This window comes from Squalius cephalus, assembly GCF_949319135.1.
Source record: "Squalius cephalus genome assembly, chromosome: 13".
In the NCBI taxonomy this organism is placed as follows: domain Eukaryota; kingdom Metazoa; phylum Chordata; class Actinopteri; order Cypriniformes; family Leuciscidae; genus Squalius; species Squalius cephalus.
The window spans coordinates 29505425-29526534 of record NC_137134.1 but is presented as its reverse complement, the minus strand read 5'-3'; the positions used below and the strand labels follow the sequence as shown (position 1 = coordinate 29526534).

Genomic DNA, 21110 nt, shown 5'->3' with positions numbered 1-21110 from the left:
CAACTTCGTGCTTCGTTCGCTCGTTTGCAAGCCACGATGTCTCTCGAGGAAAAAACAATGTCGCGCTGGATAACGCAGTGTAAATTATCGTTAATAAAATCACTACTTACCGCTTGCGGGAATATAACGTTAGTTGAAATTGCCCCCTTCGTCCGTTTGAGACGCCGAGAGAAGCCTGGCTGCTTGATATTGTTCGAGGTTAGAAAAACAGTCCGTGGTGAAATGGGCAGAGCAACTAACAACTTTGAATTAAACTGTAGCGGTATCAGATTATAGATAGATCTGCCATTTTCCCTATGATCCTCCTCCTGCTTGTTTCTTCACCTGCAGAACTTCTGATGATTCGGCTGTGCAGTTCCGCCTGGCATTGAACATGGGCTGGCATATGCAAATATTTGGAGGCGTACATATTAATGATCCCAACTGTTGCGTCACAGTCGGTGTTATGTGGAGATTCGCCTGTTTTTCAGGGGTGTTTTTCAAAAACGAGGTTTAAATAAGAAAGAGAAAACTATGGTGTTTGAGACTCACTGTATGTCATGTCCATGTACTGAACTCTTGTTATTTAACTATGCCAAGATAAATTCAATTTCACATTCTAGGGCACCTTTAAAGTAAATTAGCATAAAAAAATAAAATAATGTACCATGGTATTCATAGTTTTAATATGACCTCTTCTATGTTAGACAGTGAAAACTCCTAACTTTCTGTCTGATAAAACATTGCCATACTTTTACAGAGGTAAAAATCACTGTAACGGTGTTCGCATTTCCCATTGTAAATTGCACTACGGACAAACAGCCCTTGTTTGAAATCGCTTGACGTTAATATTGAGTTGGAAAAGCTTATAATATGTAAAGAAATGTATGAATAAAGTGAAGAGACAAACATGAATTAATTGCATGGCTTATACTGCACTAGAGCGCTATCTAGTGTTATTAACCTGAAATTCACCTTTCCAAGATTAGCTCCATGTCCAATATAAATAGACCTATTTGAAATAGAAAGCTTTTAAATTACAGTTGATTAGACACTGTGTTCGGGATTGAGTTTAACCGCTAGTAAAGCTCAAATGTTGAATACCATGTTAAAGGTGAAAGTTTAGTGCATCAATGTTGATAGTTGAATGTAGCCTACGCTATGTTCACAAAAGGTAAAAAAAGAAAGGAACAGGATTGATGAAACAGTTAGGCCTACACAAAATACTATAAACATGGGGTTAATACTAGAGACAAACTGACATTGATTTTACTGATGTACTGATATTTACATCTTTCTACTCTGATCAACAGTGGTATTATATTGATTTAACTGATAAATGACGCCATCTGGTGGATTTTTAGCTGCTAAAACAGCATTATAGTAGTGTGAGCTCCACACCTACTAACATGTTTAATTTACAGCATCTCAACTCTTGGTAAAATGTGTTGGTCATTATAGAAAATTAGCAGTATTCTTTCATTTTCACCTGACTAGAGCTTTCCACTTCCATCAGCGCTTTAATGGGACTGAGCTCTCATGTTAATCTGTCATGTTTAGTAAATCTGTCTCTAGAGCAAAAGTTGAATCTAGCAGGGCATTGGACATTGATCTGTTTGTCAGAAGTCCACATCCATTACCTCATATTACTGAAGTTCTTGGCCGATTCTGCTCTGGTCGTCTCATTTTTACAGACTGAACAAACCCAACAATAGCAACAAACGAATATATTTTTGGTTCATTTTTTTATTATTTTATTCAGTGAAGTGAAGCAAATGTTTTGTATTAAGCTTAAAGCAGCAGTACAAAAGATACAGAGCTGAACATTCTCTAATAAAATCGTTAAAAATGAAAAAGAAAAATACCAATCAAATTAAAAAAAAATAAAATCAATAAGCTCACACAACTATGGTAAATCATCACTCGTATCAGACCATTTCACAATCAGAGAGTAAGATGGGCAGACTTACTTCAGATAACACAAAACAGAGATGAAATTAAGGGGAAATTAAGTGTTGTATAGCATAAAAATAAGACAGTGTATATTATAAGCAAATAGAAATAAATGTGGAGATTATCCCTGCAATAAAAGAGCAAAACTGTCAGTGTGGCACAAACACACGTTTCTAGAAAAATTTAGAAAGTGTTCAAACTAAAGCGTCACATTTCATATAGTCCATACATGACATGTCTCATCAGATATTTTATCTAATAATTGTAGAAACAGTAAAGTGGTTTATCCAGTATTCATCATATGCACTGAGTGACAGGTGACAGGTATGAAATGTGAGATTTTGAGTAGATGTATCTGCACACAGAGGATTTCAGAGGCTCACATGAGGAGAAAAATGATTAATTTTGAATAATAAAAAAATGTCACATTGGTTTCATACTGAGGCTGTTATTGGGAGAGTTTTTCTTTATCAAACGCCGGTCTGAGTTCTCTGGCATATTTATTCTGTGTTTAGTGGAATCTGACAAAAACAAGATATGAAGAGACAGACCGATTAAAAAGAAACAACACATGACACAAAAGAGCAGTGTTTTTGGATGAAAAGTCAGGAGTAAAGAGTTTTGACCAATTAAATGTGTGTCACACAAAAGCGTTTGTTCATAACAGTGAAGAATCCACTCAAATGGGAAGATTAGATATATTAGACATAAATACCATATCAATTTAATATTACTTATGTTAAGAACACTTTTTACTAAATATCTCAAGTTAGTGTCTTTTTTAGGAAACAGATTTTGATCTTCATGATCAGATCATTTCATTTAGATTATTTAAAACAATTTAAACTGAGCAGATGTTTTAAAATAGATCCGATCTCTTCAAATGAAGGCTGTTTCTGATAACTTCACCGATGTGTGATTTCACAGCATCACGAGGATTGAGACTGATGTGATAAAAGAGCTTAATTCAGAGGATTTCTGCCATCTTTCTGTCTCACGGGAGACTTTCTCATGTTCATTGTGATGAACATTTAAAACATTGCAGATGGACAGAACATTGCAAAATAAGATTTTTTTATTTAATAATGATAATAAGGAAATGTATTAAATAAAAAAAAATGTGAGTAAACTTATAGACAGTCAATATCTATCACAGAAGCTCATACTGTAGAAACAGAGAAATATGGAACATAAATTATAACAAGACCAATAAAAAAATAACTTAAATGAACAAAAGAAACACATTTGCTCCTATCACTGCCATATTTAATATTTATGGTCTAAGGCGCAATTGCACTTAGGGCGTCCAAATGACGGGAAAAATGGTTGGCGTACCCGGCGCATGCACTGAAAAAAAATGTTTTGGCTGCTTGTTCAGATTGCTTCATTATAATGATCTTAAGCAACACAATTGCTATACATTTTGTCCAAACTTAATTTTGAATCTGCTTAAATATGTAAAATTTAAGTTTACTTAATCTGTTTGTGTTGGATTGCATGAATGATTTGTGTTGCATTAACTGAAACTGGGTGGTGCTTGTTAGTTCCCAGCATGCTTTGCATATAGCTGAATTAAGATAGAATAAATGTTGAAATTAAGTGTTTTTTATGTGTTTTTGAGAAAATGAGGAAAAGGGAAGACTTGACAGTGTGTAATTGTTTTTAATGTTCAATTACATTGGAATTATAAGAACCATTTAAATTACAGTGAGTTACTTGTGGAGAAGAGTGGAGCATTTGGTTAGGATGTGGACTGATTCAAATAAGTTTATTATTTGTGACTGAAGAACATATACATTTTAGCAGTTAATATGTTATTATGTGCTATTATTAGCTAATAGTCTAGAAATTAATTTGAGAAATCATGTAAATCCTACACACTTTTATTTTTCAGTGCAGTTAAAAATAAACTAAAGCATGTTCACTAAACTTAACCGGTTTAAGTTACAGGGAAGCAATTCCATTGACTTGGTTGGACGTTTACTATTTCACATAGATTCTTTCTCATTCAGTTGTGTTGTCACAACACAAGGAGCTTACATAGATTCAAAAAATTACATTAATGTTAATGTTAATAAAAAATTATTTGCTTGTGTGTAACCACTGTCCATAATTGAATTGAGTAATTTTTTTGAGTGTGATCTAAAAGGGTTGTCCCTATTCTCTTAATGAGTAATGCACTAACTCTGGGGGATACGGTGAAATGCAGTGAATGACTAAATTACACTTACTAATGACAGAAATACTGAAGCTCTTTACAGTTCTGCTGTTCATCTGTAGTTTATAGAGTACAGAGTCTGTGTTTCTGGTGTTTGTGATGGTCAGAGATCCAGTCTGAGAATGTAAAAAAAAAAAAAAGTTAAAATATACTAACGTGACCTAAAAGTATCCATTTCTAAGACAAAAAATTTTACCTTCAAGAAGTCTTAAAAAGTATGAAGTATACGCAGGGGTGGAGCTAGACTCTCAGTACAGTGGGGGTGGAGCTTCATCATGGGGTATGACTGCTACCAAGTCATTTTAAAATTAAAACTGTTTAAAAAAAAACGTAAAATATCTGATGAATGCATATGTAATAATGTGTCACTTGTTGAGCCAAGTAAGCTTACCAGTATATGTTAAATAAAACACAAAGAAAAGCCACATTTTTTGACAAGTTTGTATTGACAAACAAAGAAAACAGTTTGCCAGTCAAGTAAAAATGTTTCAGTACCACGGACAGCGACATCTGCTTGACAGCGATGGTGCTGAACAGGCAAAGTGCGCTCAGTCAGTGCCACATTACATACTGTAATTGACATGGCACTATTATATATACTGAACACAAAGTTTGTTTACAACTCCATAGGTAAGCTACAGGTGCTACGTGAAAACTTAACTGGGATGAAAACTTTGAGAAAAACAACTGATTTATAACATTTTGACTGAGTGAACTAAAATATACATTTTTAAAGATGATTTTTTTTCTTACCATTTTGTTGTCTGCTTAACGATCTTAGCGATCCATCCTAAGTGACTGTTACGTTTCATAACAAGAGTTGGATTATCTCAACGTTAGTTAATGGAGTAATTAGCTTTTTTCAGCTAATATCTGCAATATATTACTTTGCCAGGGCCCTGTGCAATGTGTCACCTGGCGAGGGCCCCGTCCCTGTCCAGTGACACAGGATCGGCGGCGTTTGAGGGGCCCCTAATTGGCACGGGCCCTGGGGCGGCCGCACACAAGCACCCACGCTATCTCCGCTACTGAGTATACTTGAAGACTGAAAAGTATGTTATAGCTGAAACCAGAAATGATGGATTCTTCACACTTGATGGTCCTGATGAGAGATTCAGAGACAGACTGAAGCAGACAGGCCGTGCTTTCTCACAGAATCCACTGCATCATGATGTGCAACACACACTTTCAGGGTGGAGGGAGACAGCCTTCACTCCAACCCTTCTAGCAGGAAGGAAAATCAGACAAACATACATGAGTCTCATAGACGATCTTCAACAACTCAAAGAACATCATACAGAAACAAACCACATCCTGATTCATACACTGCATATGTGCATTCATACAACCAAGAGATCATTGCACATTTTCACTCCTTATGAATATCACCACTTCAAAAGAATGGAAAATTTATTTCATTTTTTTATTAAAAATATTTAATTTATTTTCATATTTACAGTTTGACTATCCAATACGTGAGCTTAGAATTATAAGGTTCTATCTCCACTTTTGGTTGAAATTGAGTTTTTGACATAATCTGATCCATTAGGTGTTTATTAATGCCTGTGTGGTGTTATTTTTGTAAAAAAAAAAAATTTTGTTAGTAGTTATTAATAATATAAAAAGGTTCCATCTCTCCATTGCCAGCTGGGATGTAAAAACTTTGATGCTCAATCTCTCAGAACTACCCTAAACGGAGATAGAACCTTATAAAGATCACTAATAATTAGTTTAATGAAATAATGTGGGGTTTGCATGCAGGACAAATCAAACCTGCAGTCACTCACACCTGTGGGATTCTACTAAATAATAGTGATGTTACGTTCTGTGCCGAGGCTTCGGAGCATGTGTTGAGAAATCCCTGGATCTTGAAGTCATGTCAAATGACTACAAGAGAGGAAAGTAATGATTGTATATGACTGGTTCAGGAAGTGGTTCGAATCTTGGCACAACATTTTGACAGATATTTAAACCAATGGTTTAAACCCAACCACTTTCCAGTTTTAAATAATAAATATTGCCCCTCCTGCCTATTATGACCAAAGTATTGATTTACACACATTTGTATATTATACAATCATTATAATCATTTAAATAGATTAGGTTTTTTTCTTTTTTTCACCGATTTCTAAGCCTTAACTTGCGCAAAATACAGTGTATCACAGATCATCAGGTCATCTGTAATGTGTCTGCTTGTTTTACACTCTTTGACCACCAGGTGGGATTGTGAACAAATGAAGCCTCGAGAAATGAACCCTTTTGTGAACCACTTGACTGAAAAGCTTCAATGCTTCATGGGGCTTCATCTCGCCACCACTAATAAATAAACCTCTAGAAAATGTTTTTTCACAAGTTCACACTTACACATATTCAGATAGAGTAAAGTAGTAAGCGTATTTGGCGTGTTGTCCGAGGAGAGGGCTCCAAGCTCGGGATTTTGGCCCGAACCCAGAGTAGCCAACTCCCCCCGTATTCCTGGTTAGGAAAGTAACCAGCCGAGTGTGAGGACTCGGACACAGGGTGGTGGAGGGATGCTGAAAACTGTCGAAGAACAAACATAGGTGAGCTGACTGCGTATATAGCCTATAGGCCTCCACTCACTTTGCTGACTGGGTAGACATGTTGAGTACTGATTGTTGACAGCTGGTTGGAATGACGTGATGATTGGATAAAAAAAACATACTTCAGTTATAACATAAACAACAGCAATTAAGTCAATAGAACAAAAGTGTCTTTTTTTAACAGTGAGTGTAAATTTCACATGTTCGCTTATTTACTAGACCTGAGAGTTTTCCATTAGCTTTCATTATTCAGAAACAGTATTCAAATATTTTACAATAAAATCAAAAAAAATGTGTAAAATAACCGTATAAGTGGAGCTGTTGACATATTTTCACCTGTAATAAAGCACCTCAGTGGAAACTGAGTACAAGAATGGAAAAAAAAATATTTTTTATACTAACGTAATATAAAAGTATCAATTTCTAAAAACAAAAAAATATTAACTTTAACAAGCTATTAAATGCAGTGTTATATGATCATGGTGTATTTATTGCGTTTCTCCCTCAGTTTCTCAGCATGCTCAACAAGTTTGTGTGATTAAAAGCATGACAGGAAGAAGCTCTTCACCTACAAACTAAACACAAAAACTCTGAACGGCCATTTTCTCACCTAAGATGTTTGTCCACTAACAGATCAAAGCACATTTCTGAAGAAACCCGACCGCAGCAGTTTCAGTTTGACTCAGAAGATGAACGTCAGTAAAACTGTGAGATCAGATCTTTTAACTCTGTACTTTTTCCATATATACTCAAATTGATTACTGAATAAATAAACAACCATTTTAAAATAACTAATTAAGCTTTATTTTACGATGAAAAGTTATTAATCCAATATACAGACAATATTTGTCTGTTTTTACATATTTAACACAGTAAGGCAACTACTTGTAGCCTATGCAATTTGAATGCAACATTTTAAATCTATAAAACCAATTATTAAACTAAAGTTGGAATAACTCAGTTTCAATAGACTTTAGAAAGACGAGGAGCTGCTCATAATGAGTAACAGTAAACAACATTAATGAGATTCACTCACAGTAACTACATCATTCATTCCTGCCGCAGTGCATGCTGGGAACTCGACTAGCAGCAAGGATTTTTTTAAAATAATTTTTAATCTTCTGTAAATGTAAATTGGGCATAGGAACATAGTTTAAAAGTGTGTGTGTGTGTGTGTGTGTGTGTGTGTGTGTGTGTTAGTGTATCTGTGTATCTGTGTGTGTGTGTGTGTGTGTGTGTGTGTGCGTGTGTGTGCGTGTGTATGTGTGTGTGTGCTTGTGCGTGTGTGTGTGTGTGTGTGTGCATTAGTAGGGTCAGACTCTGTCGAGGGAGGTCTTGCTCACATTACTTCTGTTGTGTTTGTTTAGATCAGTTGTGCTAGTGTTATTACATCAGAAAATGTTTCACATGTTTGTTTTGTTCTGTTTGTGCTTCTGGCGTCTGATCGGTAAGTAAAAATTTCTGTAATTTAGTTACATCTCAGAGTAATAAACTCCTGCGGCGGTTCGAAATATTTTGACAGTTTATTTTCATCTGCTGTGATCAAATCTCTAAGATACAAATGCAAATCATCCCAAGAAATGTCTAAAAAATATATTTAAATCATTTTATACAACTATAAAAGTCTTGGAAATTCAGTCATTTAAAATGTGTTGAATATATACAGCATATTTAAACTTGTTAAATTTATCATATAATTTTTATTTGATTCTACAGCAGATCATTTTAAAACACATTAAAAGATGAAGTTATTGACTCTCACACGTCTGTCTGTTCACTTCCATTCCACACACACACTTCCATTCCTAGAGCTTCCGAACAAATCTTTGGGGTGCGACTGATGGGGCAGTGAACCCGAGGTCAGTCCTAGAGCTCGTCCTGTCCGATTTTAGGGGAAAATCAGGTCTATTGGAGACGTAAAATAGATTTCTTACGCGCAGTGTAATCACCATGGGGAAATCTCACAGTAAAACAAACAGATGTACAAATATGATACACCAGTGTTTTGCCAGATGAGAAGTGTATCTATGTATCATCTTTTTACTCTTTTAATTCCTTTTATAACTGTACATTTTCCTTGATTTTATTTTGTGATTATTTTAATTCCTTTCTGTGTAAAGCACTTTGAATTGCCAGTGTATGAAATGTGCTATTTAAACAAACTTGCCTTGTCTTTAGTTTGTAGTCTCTGCTGATGTTAAAGGTTACAAACTGATCTCAGACTTTCTAAACCAACATGAGCATTAATCTGAAAACCTGTTCATGTTCATCAGGAGTGTTTGCTGCCGAAACAAATGAAATACAGTCAGTGTCAGTGATGGAGGGAGATTCTGTCATGCTAAACACTGATGTTACTGAAATACGTGAAGAATACATACTGTGGAAATATGGAGCTGAAAAGTATGTTATAGCTGAAACCAGTAGAAATTATGGGATCTTAACACATGATGGTCCTGATGGGAGATTCAGAGACAGACTGAAGCTGGACGATCAAACTGGATCTCTGACCATCACAAACACCAGAACTGAACATGCTGGAGTTTATCAACTAGAGATAATTGGAGTGAACCTGACATCAAAAACATTCAGTGTTTCTGTCTATGGTGAGTCGAGATGTAATTCCTCCTGTGCTTCTGTTTCATTAGATATTTACATATTGAATTGTTTAATTATGTTATAGTTTGAGATGACAGACACAATCATTGCTCATCAACACAATGAACCAAAAATGACACTGTAGATTTATCCATATTTCTGTTTATTAATCTCATCTTTCTCAGCTCGTCTGCCTGTTCCTGTCATCAGCAGTAACTCTTCACAATGTTATTCATCATCATCGTCGTCAAATTGTTCACTGCTGTGTTCATCAGTGTTGAATGTGAGTGATGCGACTCTCTCCTGGTATGCAGGAATCAGTGTATTGTCCAGCATCAGTGTGTGTGATCTCAGCATCAGTCTCTCTCTACCTCTGGAGGTGGAATATCAGGATAAAAACACCTACAGCTGTGTGCTGAACAATCCCATCAGCAACCAGACCACACATCTGGACATCAACACACTCTGTCACACATGTGCAGGTACCACAGCTCTGATGATATATGTGTGTATTTACAAATTCACTCACACTAATGACTCTCTCCTTCAGTTCCTCCAGTCTCAGTGTCTCTGATAGTGTTGATCTCTGCTGGATCTCTGATGATTGTTGCTGGATTTGGGATCTTCTGGATCTGCAGGAAACACAGAAAAACTGATCAAGAAAGCAAGTGTTACATACAAGTGTTATAACAAATAATTTGAAAATATACAAAATAGACTATGAATAGACTATTGATAGCCCTAATTATCATTTAATCAATGTTTATTTCCATAAATTTGTAGTTACATCCTCTAGATAATCTATATGACAATTCCTGCAGATTTCACCTATATCATTAAATTGAGCAGCACACACACACACACAAACAGATCTAGTTAGTATTGAGTTGTGTTGTTTTAATGCATCTATTATCATTGAAACAGTTGAGACTCGTGCAGAAGAGATCACTTACGCTGAACCAGCGTTCTACAAAAGAAACGCACATAAAAAGGTAAGATCGTTTATTCCTGTTGTGTGTCTCTATCATTTCAGCAGTGAGTCAGATGTAGATCAGTGTGAGATTGTTTTTGTCTGATCAATCACACACCAGCACAATATTAGACATTATATTAGTTACTTCCATATTGTGTTATTTGGATCACATCAGAGATTTCATTTTTATCAAGTAATTGGTCAGTTGAACTGGAGTACATTTTTAAAGCAACTTTTTTTATAGGAAACATAGAATAGAAATAGAACAGTAAGCAACTAGAGTCTAGCACACTAGAGGCTGTGGTCTTTGTTAGCGCGCCCGCCTCCCACGCTGGAGACCCGGGTTTGAATCTCACTCGGAGCGGGTCAGTAGAACCGGTTACATTGGCTGTACTGGATGGAGTTATGGTTGATGAGCTTAATGTAATTGCTCTGAGGAACACATTTCAACAATTAATGGTTTGTACGACAAGACTAGAGCAAGTAAACTTAAACAAATGATGTTTTGTTAAACCTAATAAATTAAAGTTCCTGTGTCAGATAACTATAAAAGATGTTGTTTGATGTAATTTCCTCAGGATGCTTTATATTGATAAGTGCTGATAAATGTTATTAGAAAAAACTATATTATAATTGCTTAATCAGGATGAACATTTACATAACATTTACTATTATTATATCTTGTGTTGTGTTTTTTACAGAAAGTAAAAGAGGAGGATCATGTGGTGTATGCACCTCTCACATCGAGATGATGAACAAACTTCAGTCTTTAGTACAAAACCCAACTGTGTGACCTGGGACGGATTTAATCTATAATAATTTAAGATGGATTCATTAAATTGCCTCCTAAAAACGTCAAACAAACTTGCCCTGTATTACAAGGACTTTTAACAAATTATCTAAACCATGTGGCACATTGAGGAATTTTATGTTTTTAATTTGAGTCTTAAAGAGACCATGTGTATAAATCTCATGAAAAAAGTAAAATGTAAATGCAAAACACTCATCAATAGAAGTGGAGACTCTGCTGTGGTCTAGTTTGTTACCTCTGTACACAAATGTTGCTTGATCTGTTGTGCCGAAGCTGTGTGTGTTTGATGTCAGAGAGTGTGTCTGCTGTCAGTTGTGTGTCTGAGGTGTCAATAGCGTGTGGTTGAAGGGCTTTTTCCATTCCAGCTAACATGAAACCATGATTATTTTAAAACCTGCTTTACAAAATACTGAACTTATCAATGCTGGTATTTGACAAAAAAGTCTCAAATAAAACAAAGAAATGACAGTGGAATGTGAACATTTCATATTCTTTGTGTGCATATGCATTATGATATTTTATACTCATGCTGTGATCATGCAGTCAAGCAGTTCTGGCTTCAGTAGTCATTTCCAGCTCTAGCGACACTTCCTTTTAAAGCAGCACTCAGTAGCTTCGGGATTTCTTCGCTGTATTCTCGCTTTTTGCTCGCAGGTTTCTCTCTAGAGCTCCCCCCACAGCTTCGGAATAGATATTTGACAAGACTGTTGTAAAAACTCGTTGGTGATTCTCAGACACCAGAGGCTATAGATCAACGACATCAAAGCAGATGGGACAGTCTTTAAAACGTCTTCTTCATTCGGGTTCGAACAGCGTGAGGGAGCGCAATAATGACAGCATTTTAGCAGATTTCTTTTGGCCGTAAAGCAATTGTTTACATCGCGAGACCTGATATCACGCGAGACTTCCTGACGCGGCGGCCCGCCGGCTCAAAGTTGCAAGTGCGTATTTTCCGCTCACGGGCACCAGGGGGGTGCGAAACGACCACCATTCAACCCGAAATAAGTAATATAACCATTCCAATGACTCCGAAGCTGTTCAGTTAAGGTAAAAAAAGTTACTTAGTTCACCTTTAAGAAAAACTATTCATGATAAACCCATTGATACCATGATAGGTCATATCCTGTTAGCCTTTTCCAATGGGGCTAGTTTTCTAAACAACATCTGAGTTACAATTCTTATCACTTAATGTCTGTGATTCCATACACCGATTTGGACAGGATTAACATCTTCATGGTTATTACAGAAGAGCGAGTGTGTTTTTTCTAGAAGTTGGTGCTACAGAAGGTCATGTGCTATGTTAGCGTGCATCACGATATGTCTTTTAATTGTATTATTTGGAAATAAAAACGGTAGCTCAAGTATAGGTCAAAAAACACATGAGGAGAAGCGTTAAGATAATACAATATTGGCAATCAGAGGCTGCATCCAAAATCACATACTCTCTTGAGTACACTGTTAGACTTTTCTTTAATTTCTACAGTTATTTACTTTAAATCCCCCAGTATTATACTGCTATTTCTCTTTACAGTAAATAACTGTGATTCCCATTGCATCATGGGAATGTTCTGTGACGTCTAACACCACATACAGAGACTTACTGTATTTTTTTAATTTGCTGTACATTTGACGTAACGGCCTCTCTGGCTGGCACCATTCCATTGTGCTTTTTATTTCCTAATTTTTGCCTTACACAGCGTGTCTACAACGCTATAATAGACCGGACCTTTAATACAAAATGCAAACCTGTTGGTTGAACCTGTTTGTCCCTTGTCAGAAATAGCGCGAGCGCTTGGACTCGGAGTACCGTACGTCAGAAATATAACGGCCGCGGCGCATCACTACACTGTCTGGGATTTGTCGTGTCGCGCCAGAGCATCCAGTGTAGTGGGGTCTGTCTTTTGTTGGATCGCGCCGTTCGTGTCTGGCCCGGGGAAGAGACGGAATTCACTTCACCGAGAGAGAGACCAGCAAGCAAGGTAAAAAAAAAAACAAAAAAAAACACAACAACATTCTGTGTGTGTTGACAGTATTGTGCCCAGTTTAACCTATGTTATAACGTGTGCCTAACTTACTCGTCAACATGGCGGTAACGAACTTTACCACGGTAAACTGAGCTAACGTTTCATTTTACACACTTTGTTAGATTATTGAATTGTCGAGTTAAAATATGCCAACGAGCAACGCGTTTACATTAACAATATGTGAATAAACTAATGTGAAATTCTGTTTTGGTTGTAGATAATGTTGGCCTACTGATGAGAAGCTTTATAGTTTTAGTATTAGTATGCAAACTGTAACATATTATAGTTTTTTTTTAATGGAATTTAATATTTACTTCAATTTTTATAGTGTTTAAAGGCAACTGCAACAAAGCGCCAATTCGCGCCAGTGACTTCTAGCAAGATTCCAGGGGTAGGCCATTTGTGATATATTTTGAGATAAGTTTGCTGAAATGATTAGCAATATGTGAAAATTGCTTTGGGGCCACTGGTGCAGACTAGGTAGCTTACAATATCTTATAAAATCTCTATAAAATTGGCTAACTTTATATCAAATAAATGACCTTTGCATCATGTCTAACTTTATATTTATTACACAGCAAATGAACCTATCAGAAGATGGACCATTTTCTTTGTTCAGTCTCACCAGATTAAATGTATCCAGGTAAGCACTGCAGTAAAACTGTCACTAATTCATTCATACCAAATCTAGCATTCTAAACAACTTAAGTTTATTTTTTTGCATTATTTTGATATTAGGCAGAAGACTCTACCATTGCAGTCCCACCTGACCAGGAAGGTCCTAATATCAGCGCACAGGTGGGTTAACTACTGTAGGAAGGAGAACAATCTTCACACAGTGATTTCTTGCATGTGTCTTACTGTGTATTTGTCTCAAACAGGTACTCCTTCCCTGCAGACAAGCTGAAATGGGCTAAAATCATCGATTTCAGTCTTTCTCTCTATGGATCTCAGCATTTTTGGACAGAATTTAGGATTTGTAAGTATTAAAATTGAATCTGGCATAATTTAATTTAGTTATTTTGTATTTATTGACAAAAGCTGTTTACCAATATATATTCTTAAGTTTTTGTGAAAATAATAATACAAATTAACAAAAAAGGAGGTTAAAAATAATGTGACACTAATATTCTCTCTCTCTCTCTCTCTCTCTCTCTCTCTCTCTCTCTCTCTCTCTCTCTCTCTCTCTCTCTCTCTCTCATATAGTGTTGGAACCAGGATCTCCTCTGAAGGACTGAGTACATTTGTGTTTGTGGACACGCATACAGACCAGGGAACATTCTGATGTTGTCAATCAGGTTCTGAACAGGAACCAATCTTTGGAGAAGTTCATTTATTCGCAAAGGTGGACAAAAACATTGTGTTGGCTTTTTAAAGATTAACGAGTTTGTTTGCCCATAAAATCTTTAAGATATTAGGTTAAACTTATTTGGCTTGCTGTCCACTGAAGAGGGGCTCTATGAAGCAGCTTCAACTCGAGCTCTGATATACCCCCCCAGTGGCTAAATGTATGGATATGATAATTGAAGGGCAAGGTACCAGGGGACGTAGAGTGGCAATTGCAGGGGGAGAGAGAGAGAGAGAGAGAGAGAGAGAGAGAGAGAGAGAGAGAGAGAGAGAGAGAGAGAGAGACTTTGACTTTTAAGCTTCTTTTATTTACAGACACTTATAAAAAACAATAAATATTATATTTCACAAGAAAGCATTAAAAAAAATGCTTAAAAATGTTTTTAGCGCACATTCAAAATAATTTCAATTCATAACATTATATCATAATCTCTCTCTTCACTTGGTTGACATAAAATACCTTTAGTACCCCAGAAAGAAAAGAAAGAGTCAGTATCATTTACAAATTCATAAAACCTGTACTCCAAAATTAACCTACTTTTTACCAAAACCTTAAACATTTGTAAAGGATCAATTCCTCCACTAAGAAGTGTTTTATTCTTCCTTGTCAGCCAAATTGCCATTTTAGCCTTACCAAACAAAAAATTTATCAAAACTGTTTGTGTCCTGTTTGAGGCACTATATTTTGGTCCAAAAACAAAAAGACCATTTGTAAAGTGAAAACCAAATCTATGACTCAATTCTCCCAATACACCAAACATGTCTTTTAGCCTTGAACAACCAATAAAAATGTGAAAAACAGTTTCTGAAATTCCACAAAAACAACACTCTTCCTCTTGCAAAGGATTCAGACGTGCCTTATATCGATTTGTTGCTATTATCCAATGTGAAATTCGCCACTGCAAATCTCCATTCCGTTTTTCAATTGGTTTCTTATATAAGGACCTCCAACTACCTTTTGGGGAAGTACCAGACTCAACAAATTCAGTCCACTTAGTTTCTGGAAGTTCTTTTAACGCTCTTAAATTGAGATATTTAACACAAACACAGTAAAGAGCTTTCTTAGAAGTAATGTTAAAAAGACCAAGTTCAGGCGTCCTAAAAGAGAGCAGACTTCCTTCAAACTCCTGCCAGTCTCCTACATCCACAGCCACACTGATCTTGGGGAATACAATCTCCGATTTTTCAACTTTTAATGGCAAAACAGGAAAAGAGACTTGAATTTCAGCCAGCAGTTTTTGCACAACTCGAACCGAACGGATACCAGTCTTTATAGCCAGTTTTTCTGCAGTAATCCACTGGTCATTTGACCTAAGATGGCAGATCTTATGTACTCCTGCTCTCACCAAGCTTGTGCGTACAGTCTGTGATTTCAAACTCACACTGGGTAAGTGAGAATTAAAAATTAAGGGTTCTTCAAGATCCCAAAGACTCTGTGTTTCAGAAATCTCCCTTTTAACAATAAAAATCTGCCATGCATTGAGTACTGAGGCATAAAAAGATGGGAGCCCACTAAGATCCATCTCCTTTAAATTCATTAAAAAGAGATGTCTGTCCAAATTCAACCGTCCCACTCGATTCAATAAGGCACAAGCCACTCTTATCCAGTTCTGAGACTGATGATAAAGTAGTCTCTGAGCAGTTTGCAGTCTAAAAGCAGCCACTTTAGACTTAATATCGATAAGACCTTGGCCTCCTTCATGTACCTGCAAATACAAAACTGACTCTCGTAGCCAATGTTGACCAGACCAGAAAAAATTTACAAACAATTTTTGGATTCCTCCAATTAAATCTTCTGGTGGATTCAACACAATTAATCGATGCCATAGGATAGAGGCGGCAAGATTGTTTATAACCAGCACTCTTCCCCTATAGGACAGTTGAGGCAAAATCCAGTTCCATTTTGACAATCTGGCACAAACTTTGTCCTTCACACCTTCCCAGTTTTTTCTTTGGTAGTTTTCAGAACCCATGAAAATTCCTAAAAACTTAAAACCAATTTTTTCCCACTTAACATTTTCAGGGATGACTGGTAAAGGCATTTTTGTTTTATCATTACACCAGAATGCTTCTGTTTTACCCCAGTTGAGTTTTGCGGATGATGCTCTCTCATACAATCCAATACTGTAATTAATAATATCAATATCTTTTTGTTCTTTCACAATTACAGTAATGTCATCCGCATACGCAGTCAGTTTAACAGAATGAAGATCATCACCAATCTTTAAACCAGACAGATTTTTTCTTAGTAGGCATAAAAGTGGTTCAACTGCTAAAGCATAAAGCTGACCTGACAGTGGACACCCCTGCCTGATACCCTTCTGTATGCTTACTGGTCGACTTAAACCACCACCAATCTTTAAAATAGAAGATACATTCATATACAAGAGTTTGATCCAAGATATAAAAACATTTCCAAACCCAAACGCATGCAGTGTTTCAAACAGAAAACCATGGTCCACTCTATCGAAGGCTTTTTCCTGATCCAGGAACAAAAAACCTACATCCACTTCATACAGTTTAGAGTAGTCCAAAATATCTCGGATCAGAAAAATGTTATCATGTATTGTCCTTTCTGGGATACAATAGGACTGGTCTTGATGTATTATATCCCCCAGAACAGATTTCATTCTATTAGCCAATAACTTAGCTATTAGCTTATAGTCTGATGTTAGAATCGATACAGGCCTCCAATTTTTTAGGAAACTCAAGTCTCCTTTCTTGGGTATCAGTGCCAACACTGCCCGTTGACAACTTTTGGGAAGTAGTTTATCTTTAAAACATTCTTGAACAACCTCATAAAAGTCTCTTCCGATGATCCTCCAAAAAGCCTTATAAAAGTCCACTGGCAGTCCATCAATTCCAGGTGCACGGCCCGCATTCATCTGTATCACTGCATCAGTTAACTCCTTAAACGAAACAGCACTGTCCAGAGTCCGACTCTGCTCTTTAGTGATGGTAGGAAGCTGTTGTAATAGTTGTGAAATGCATCCAGTATCAGTGTCCTCCTTTTTATAAAGTTCTGAGTAGAAATCCACTGCAATCTTTCGCATTTTTCTTAAATCAAAAGTCTTTAGTCCATCTGGTGTTGTTAAACAGTGCATTTCATTTTGTTTCTTTAAGACCTTTTCTAAATTAAAAAAGTACGCAGTGGGAGCATCCATGTCATGTATAGACATAAAGCGTGACCTTATTAGGGCACCTTTAGCCCGAACTTGCAATAAAGTTTCAAGATCTTGCTTCTTTTCAGATAACTTTCCATCTAATGATGAATCTGAATGTTGAATCATTCCAGATGTAATCTGAAAGATCTCTTGCTCTATTTCAGACATTCGTTGTTTAATGTTTCTAGTAGACAAGAAAGTAAATTGCTGACAAAAAACTTTTATTTGGGTCTTTCCTATCTCCCACCACTGTATCAAACTTTCAAAATCATCCTTTTGGGAAACCCACTCACTCCAAAACAATTCAAATTTTTCACAAAAATCTTTTTCTTTTAACAACGCTACATTAAACTTCCAGTAAGGACTTTTACATTTTTGATTTGTCAAGGCAATATTCACTGTAATAAAATGATGATCTGATACACAACAAGGAAAAATGTTACACTCCATTAATCTATTATTTTCTGTACGCTTGATATAGAGCCGGTCAAGTCTAGCTGCACTAATCCTCCCTTGTGAAACTCTTGTCCATGTATATTGTTTTACAACATTATTCTTTTCTCTCCACACATCTATAAAATCATGTTGAACAATAATACTTTTCAAGAAAGAAGCTGATACAGAATCTGGTTCCTCATTATTTCTGTCTAAAAGAAAATTTAGAGTACAGTTCCAATCACCACCGACAACTATAAATTCATCCGGGGTAAAACTTTTTAAAATATCTCCCAACTTTTTAAATAACAAAATTCTTTCTGTGCCTCTATTTGGAGCATAAATATTTATGAAAACAAATACTTGATTATGAATTTCAGCTTTCACAATGAGAAGACGTCCTTTCTCCAATTCTATTTTTGATAAAATATTAACATCAAGATTAGCTGAAAATAAGATAGCTACTCCAGCACTGATATTTGTGCCATGGCTTAAACAGGTTTTCCCTTCCCACCACAAATTCAACTCGGATTCATTATTTGAATCACTATGCGTTTCTTGTAAAAATATTACATTATTATCTTTAAGCCTAAAAAATTCAGATAGTAAAGCTCTTTTCCCACCATCCCTCAACCCATTAACATTTAAAGATCCCACTCTTAGAATCTCTGACTCTGATATACCCCCCCAGTGGCTAAATGTATGGATATGATAATTGAAGGGCAAGGTACCAGGGGACGTAGAGTGGCAATTGCAGGGGGGAGAGAGAGAGAGAGAGAGAGAGAGAGAGAGAGAGAGAGAGAGAGAGAGAGAGAGAGAGAGAGAGAGAGAGACCTGGCAGTGGTAGTTGTAATCTTGCAGGGTAGGGAGGAGATTTGAAGAAGAGATGGATGGGTAAAACAAAAAGGAAAGGGGATCCAGGGGAAAACAAACAAAAACTAAACTAATTAGGCAATAACACATGATTTGTGCGGTGGTTAACAATGCTACTGCGTTCCCTGACACCTTTTTTTTTTTTTTTTTTGGCACAGTGGGTAGATTTCATACAGTCCCTGAGTTTGCCAACAGCTTTCATTATATGGATACAGTATTCAATTATTTTACAATAAAGTAATGAAACTTTATGCATATAAAGGATACAGTTGACAAAATTTCACCTGTACAACCTTTAGAATATGAATGTCACGGAGAGTGATGAAGCAGACAAGTTAGTATAATGTAACTGAAGTTTATTATGAACAGAAGCACGGAAACCAGCAGATGTAAATGTTGAGTTGAACACAATGAAGATAGTTGAATGGAACTTAGCTGATGAATAACAGTATTGTCCTTCACAGGTAGAGAACGGAACTAGGCTGACGTGGATGAGAGTCACTGACGATGATAGCAGGTTCGTGGAACGGGATCGGAAGACGAGGATGGCAGGTAAGTGGAACAGGTAAGGATCGAGGTAGAGTCTGTGTGTCCATGGAAAGACGAGATCAGACAATGAAGAGTGGTGCAAGTGAATGTATATAGTGCGCTCAGCTATTTTATTTATTTATTTTTCTCTCGCGCGTCCGCGCCTTTGAGTTCATAAAAAGCTCAGGTGAGTAAGAATCACTCAACAAACACGGTGAGTAATGTCTTGTCCTGTTATTATCACTTGCACTTCATGTCACATGTTTAGTATAGCCTTCTCTGTCGACAATATAGGATTTATATGTGATAAATGTAAGGAGACAGTTAGGTTGACAGAGAAGATTTCAGAATTAGAAACACGCATCCAAACTTTAATTGAGGATAGTAAGAGTGCTAGTGCTTTAGATGTTTTGGATGCGCATCTAGTGAACACTTTACATGGCGTGGTTCCGGCTGAAGTAGTGCCTGAGCAGCCGGGCAAATGGGTGACAGTGAGGGATCGCTCTAGTCGCGGATCTAAAAACCACTCTTCCGTTCCGATTACCATAACAAATCGATTTGCCCCGCTCAGTGAAACACCCACTGAGAATGATTGTGCCCTAGTTATTGGCGATTCTATTACACGGAACGTGAAAATAGAGACACCAACCACCATAGTCACATGTTTGCCGGAAGCCAGAGCGCCTGACATCAAAGCAAATTTAAAAGTGCTGGCTAATGCTAATCGTAAATTCTCTAAGATCATTATTCATGTCGGCACTAATGATGTTCGACTCCGCCAGTCGGAGATCACCAAAATTAATATTAAAGAGGTGTGTGAACTTGCAAGTACGATGTCAAGGACTGTAATTTGCTCTGGCCCCCTTCCTGTTCGCAGGAGTGATGAGATAGTTAGTAGATTATGTTCGCTTAACGGTTGGCTGTCTCGGTGGTGTCCGCTTAATAATATAGAATTCATAGACAATTGGAAAAGTTTTTGGGGCAAACCTGACCTGTTGAAAAGAGATGGTATTCATCCCTCCTGGGATGGTGCTGCTCTTCTCTCTAGTAATATGGCTCGTAGTCTTAGAGCTCAAACATGACAATCTGGGGCTCAGGTCAGGAAGCAGACAGACTGGCTAAACTGACCGTCTGCTAGCGGCCTCCCGTCACCAAGGTCAGATAAATCCTATCACATAGAGCCTCTTTCACCTAGCTATCATCATATAGAGACTGTGTCTGTTCCCCGAATTTGGAAATCCAAAAAACGTTTAAACCCATCTAAGGTTAAAAATTTAATTGATGTTCAACAAATAAAAAACAGCTATAATACAGATGAGCAAATGCTAAAGCTTGGGTTGCTGAATATTCGATCGCTTACTTCAAAAGCACTCGTTGTTAACGATATGATTTCAGATAATAACCTAGATGTGCTGTGTTTGACAGAAACCTGGCTAAAACCAAACGATTACATTACTTTAAATGAGTCCACCCCGCAAGATTACTGTTATAAACATGAGCCTCGTCCGAAACGCAAAGGGGGTGGTGTTGCTGTAATTTATAGTAATAGTTTCAAAACCACTAAGAAATCAAGTTTTAAATATAATTCTTTTGAAGCATTGGTGCTTAATGTAAAAATATATAGTGTAAACGATAAATCACGTTTGAGA

At 36.7% G+C, this 21110-nt stretch overlaps 1 protein-coding gene across 3 annotated transcripts; it reads left to right on the top strand.

The window, feature by feature from the left end:
- Positions 1-12857: 12857 nt before the first annotated feature.
- LOC307170309 (uncharacterized protein) lies at positions 12858-14390 on the top strand. 3 transcript variants are annotated; one of them, XM_079891395.1, is made up of 6 exons: positions 13109-13197; positions 13452-13505; positions 13693-13757; positions 13853-13912; positions 13996-14093; positions 14347-14390. In XM_079891395.1, coding segments are annotated over exons 1-6 (303 nt in total). In that variant the 5' UTR covers positions 13109-13173; the 3' UTR covers positions 14349-14390. The 3 variants fall into 3 exon arrangements, 2 of the variants coding, with proteins under 2 accessions (XP_079747521.1, XP_079747520.1); XM_079891394.1 differs by having other exon boundaries at positions 14321-14389; XR_013823343.1 differs by lacking the exon at positions 13109-13197 and adding an exon at positions 12858-13069 and having other exon boundaries at positions 13853-14093; positions 14321-14389.
- Positions 14391-21110: the final 6720 nt, after the last annotated feature.

Coding starts and splice junctions, on each gene's coding strand:
- LOC307170309 (XM_079891394.1), top strand. CDS start 13,174: ATGGCGGTAACGAACTTTACCACG. Junction 13,758..13,852: donor ACCAGATTAAATGTATCCAG/GTAAGCACTGCA, acceptor TTTTGATATTAG/GCAGAAGACTCTACCATTGC. Junction 14,094..14,320: donor TTGGACAGAATTTAGGATTT/GTAAGTATTAAA, acceptor TCTCTCATATAG/TGTTGGAACCAGGATCTCCT.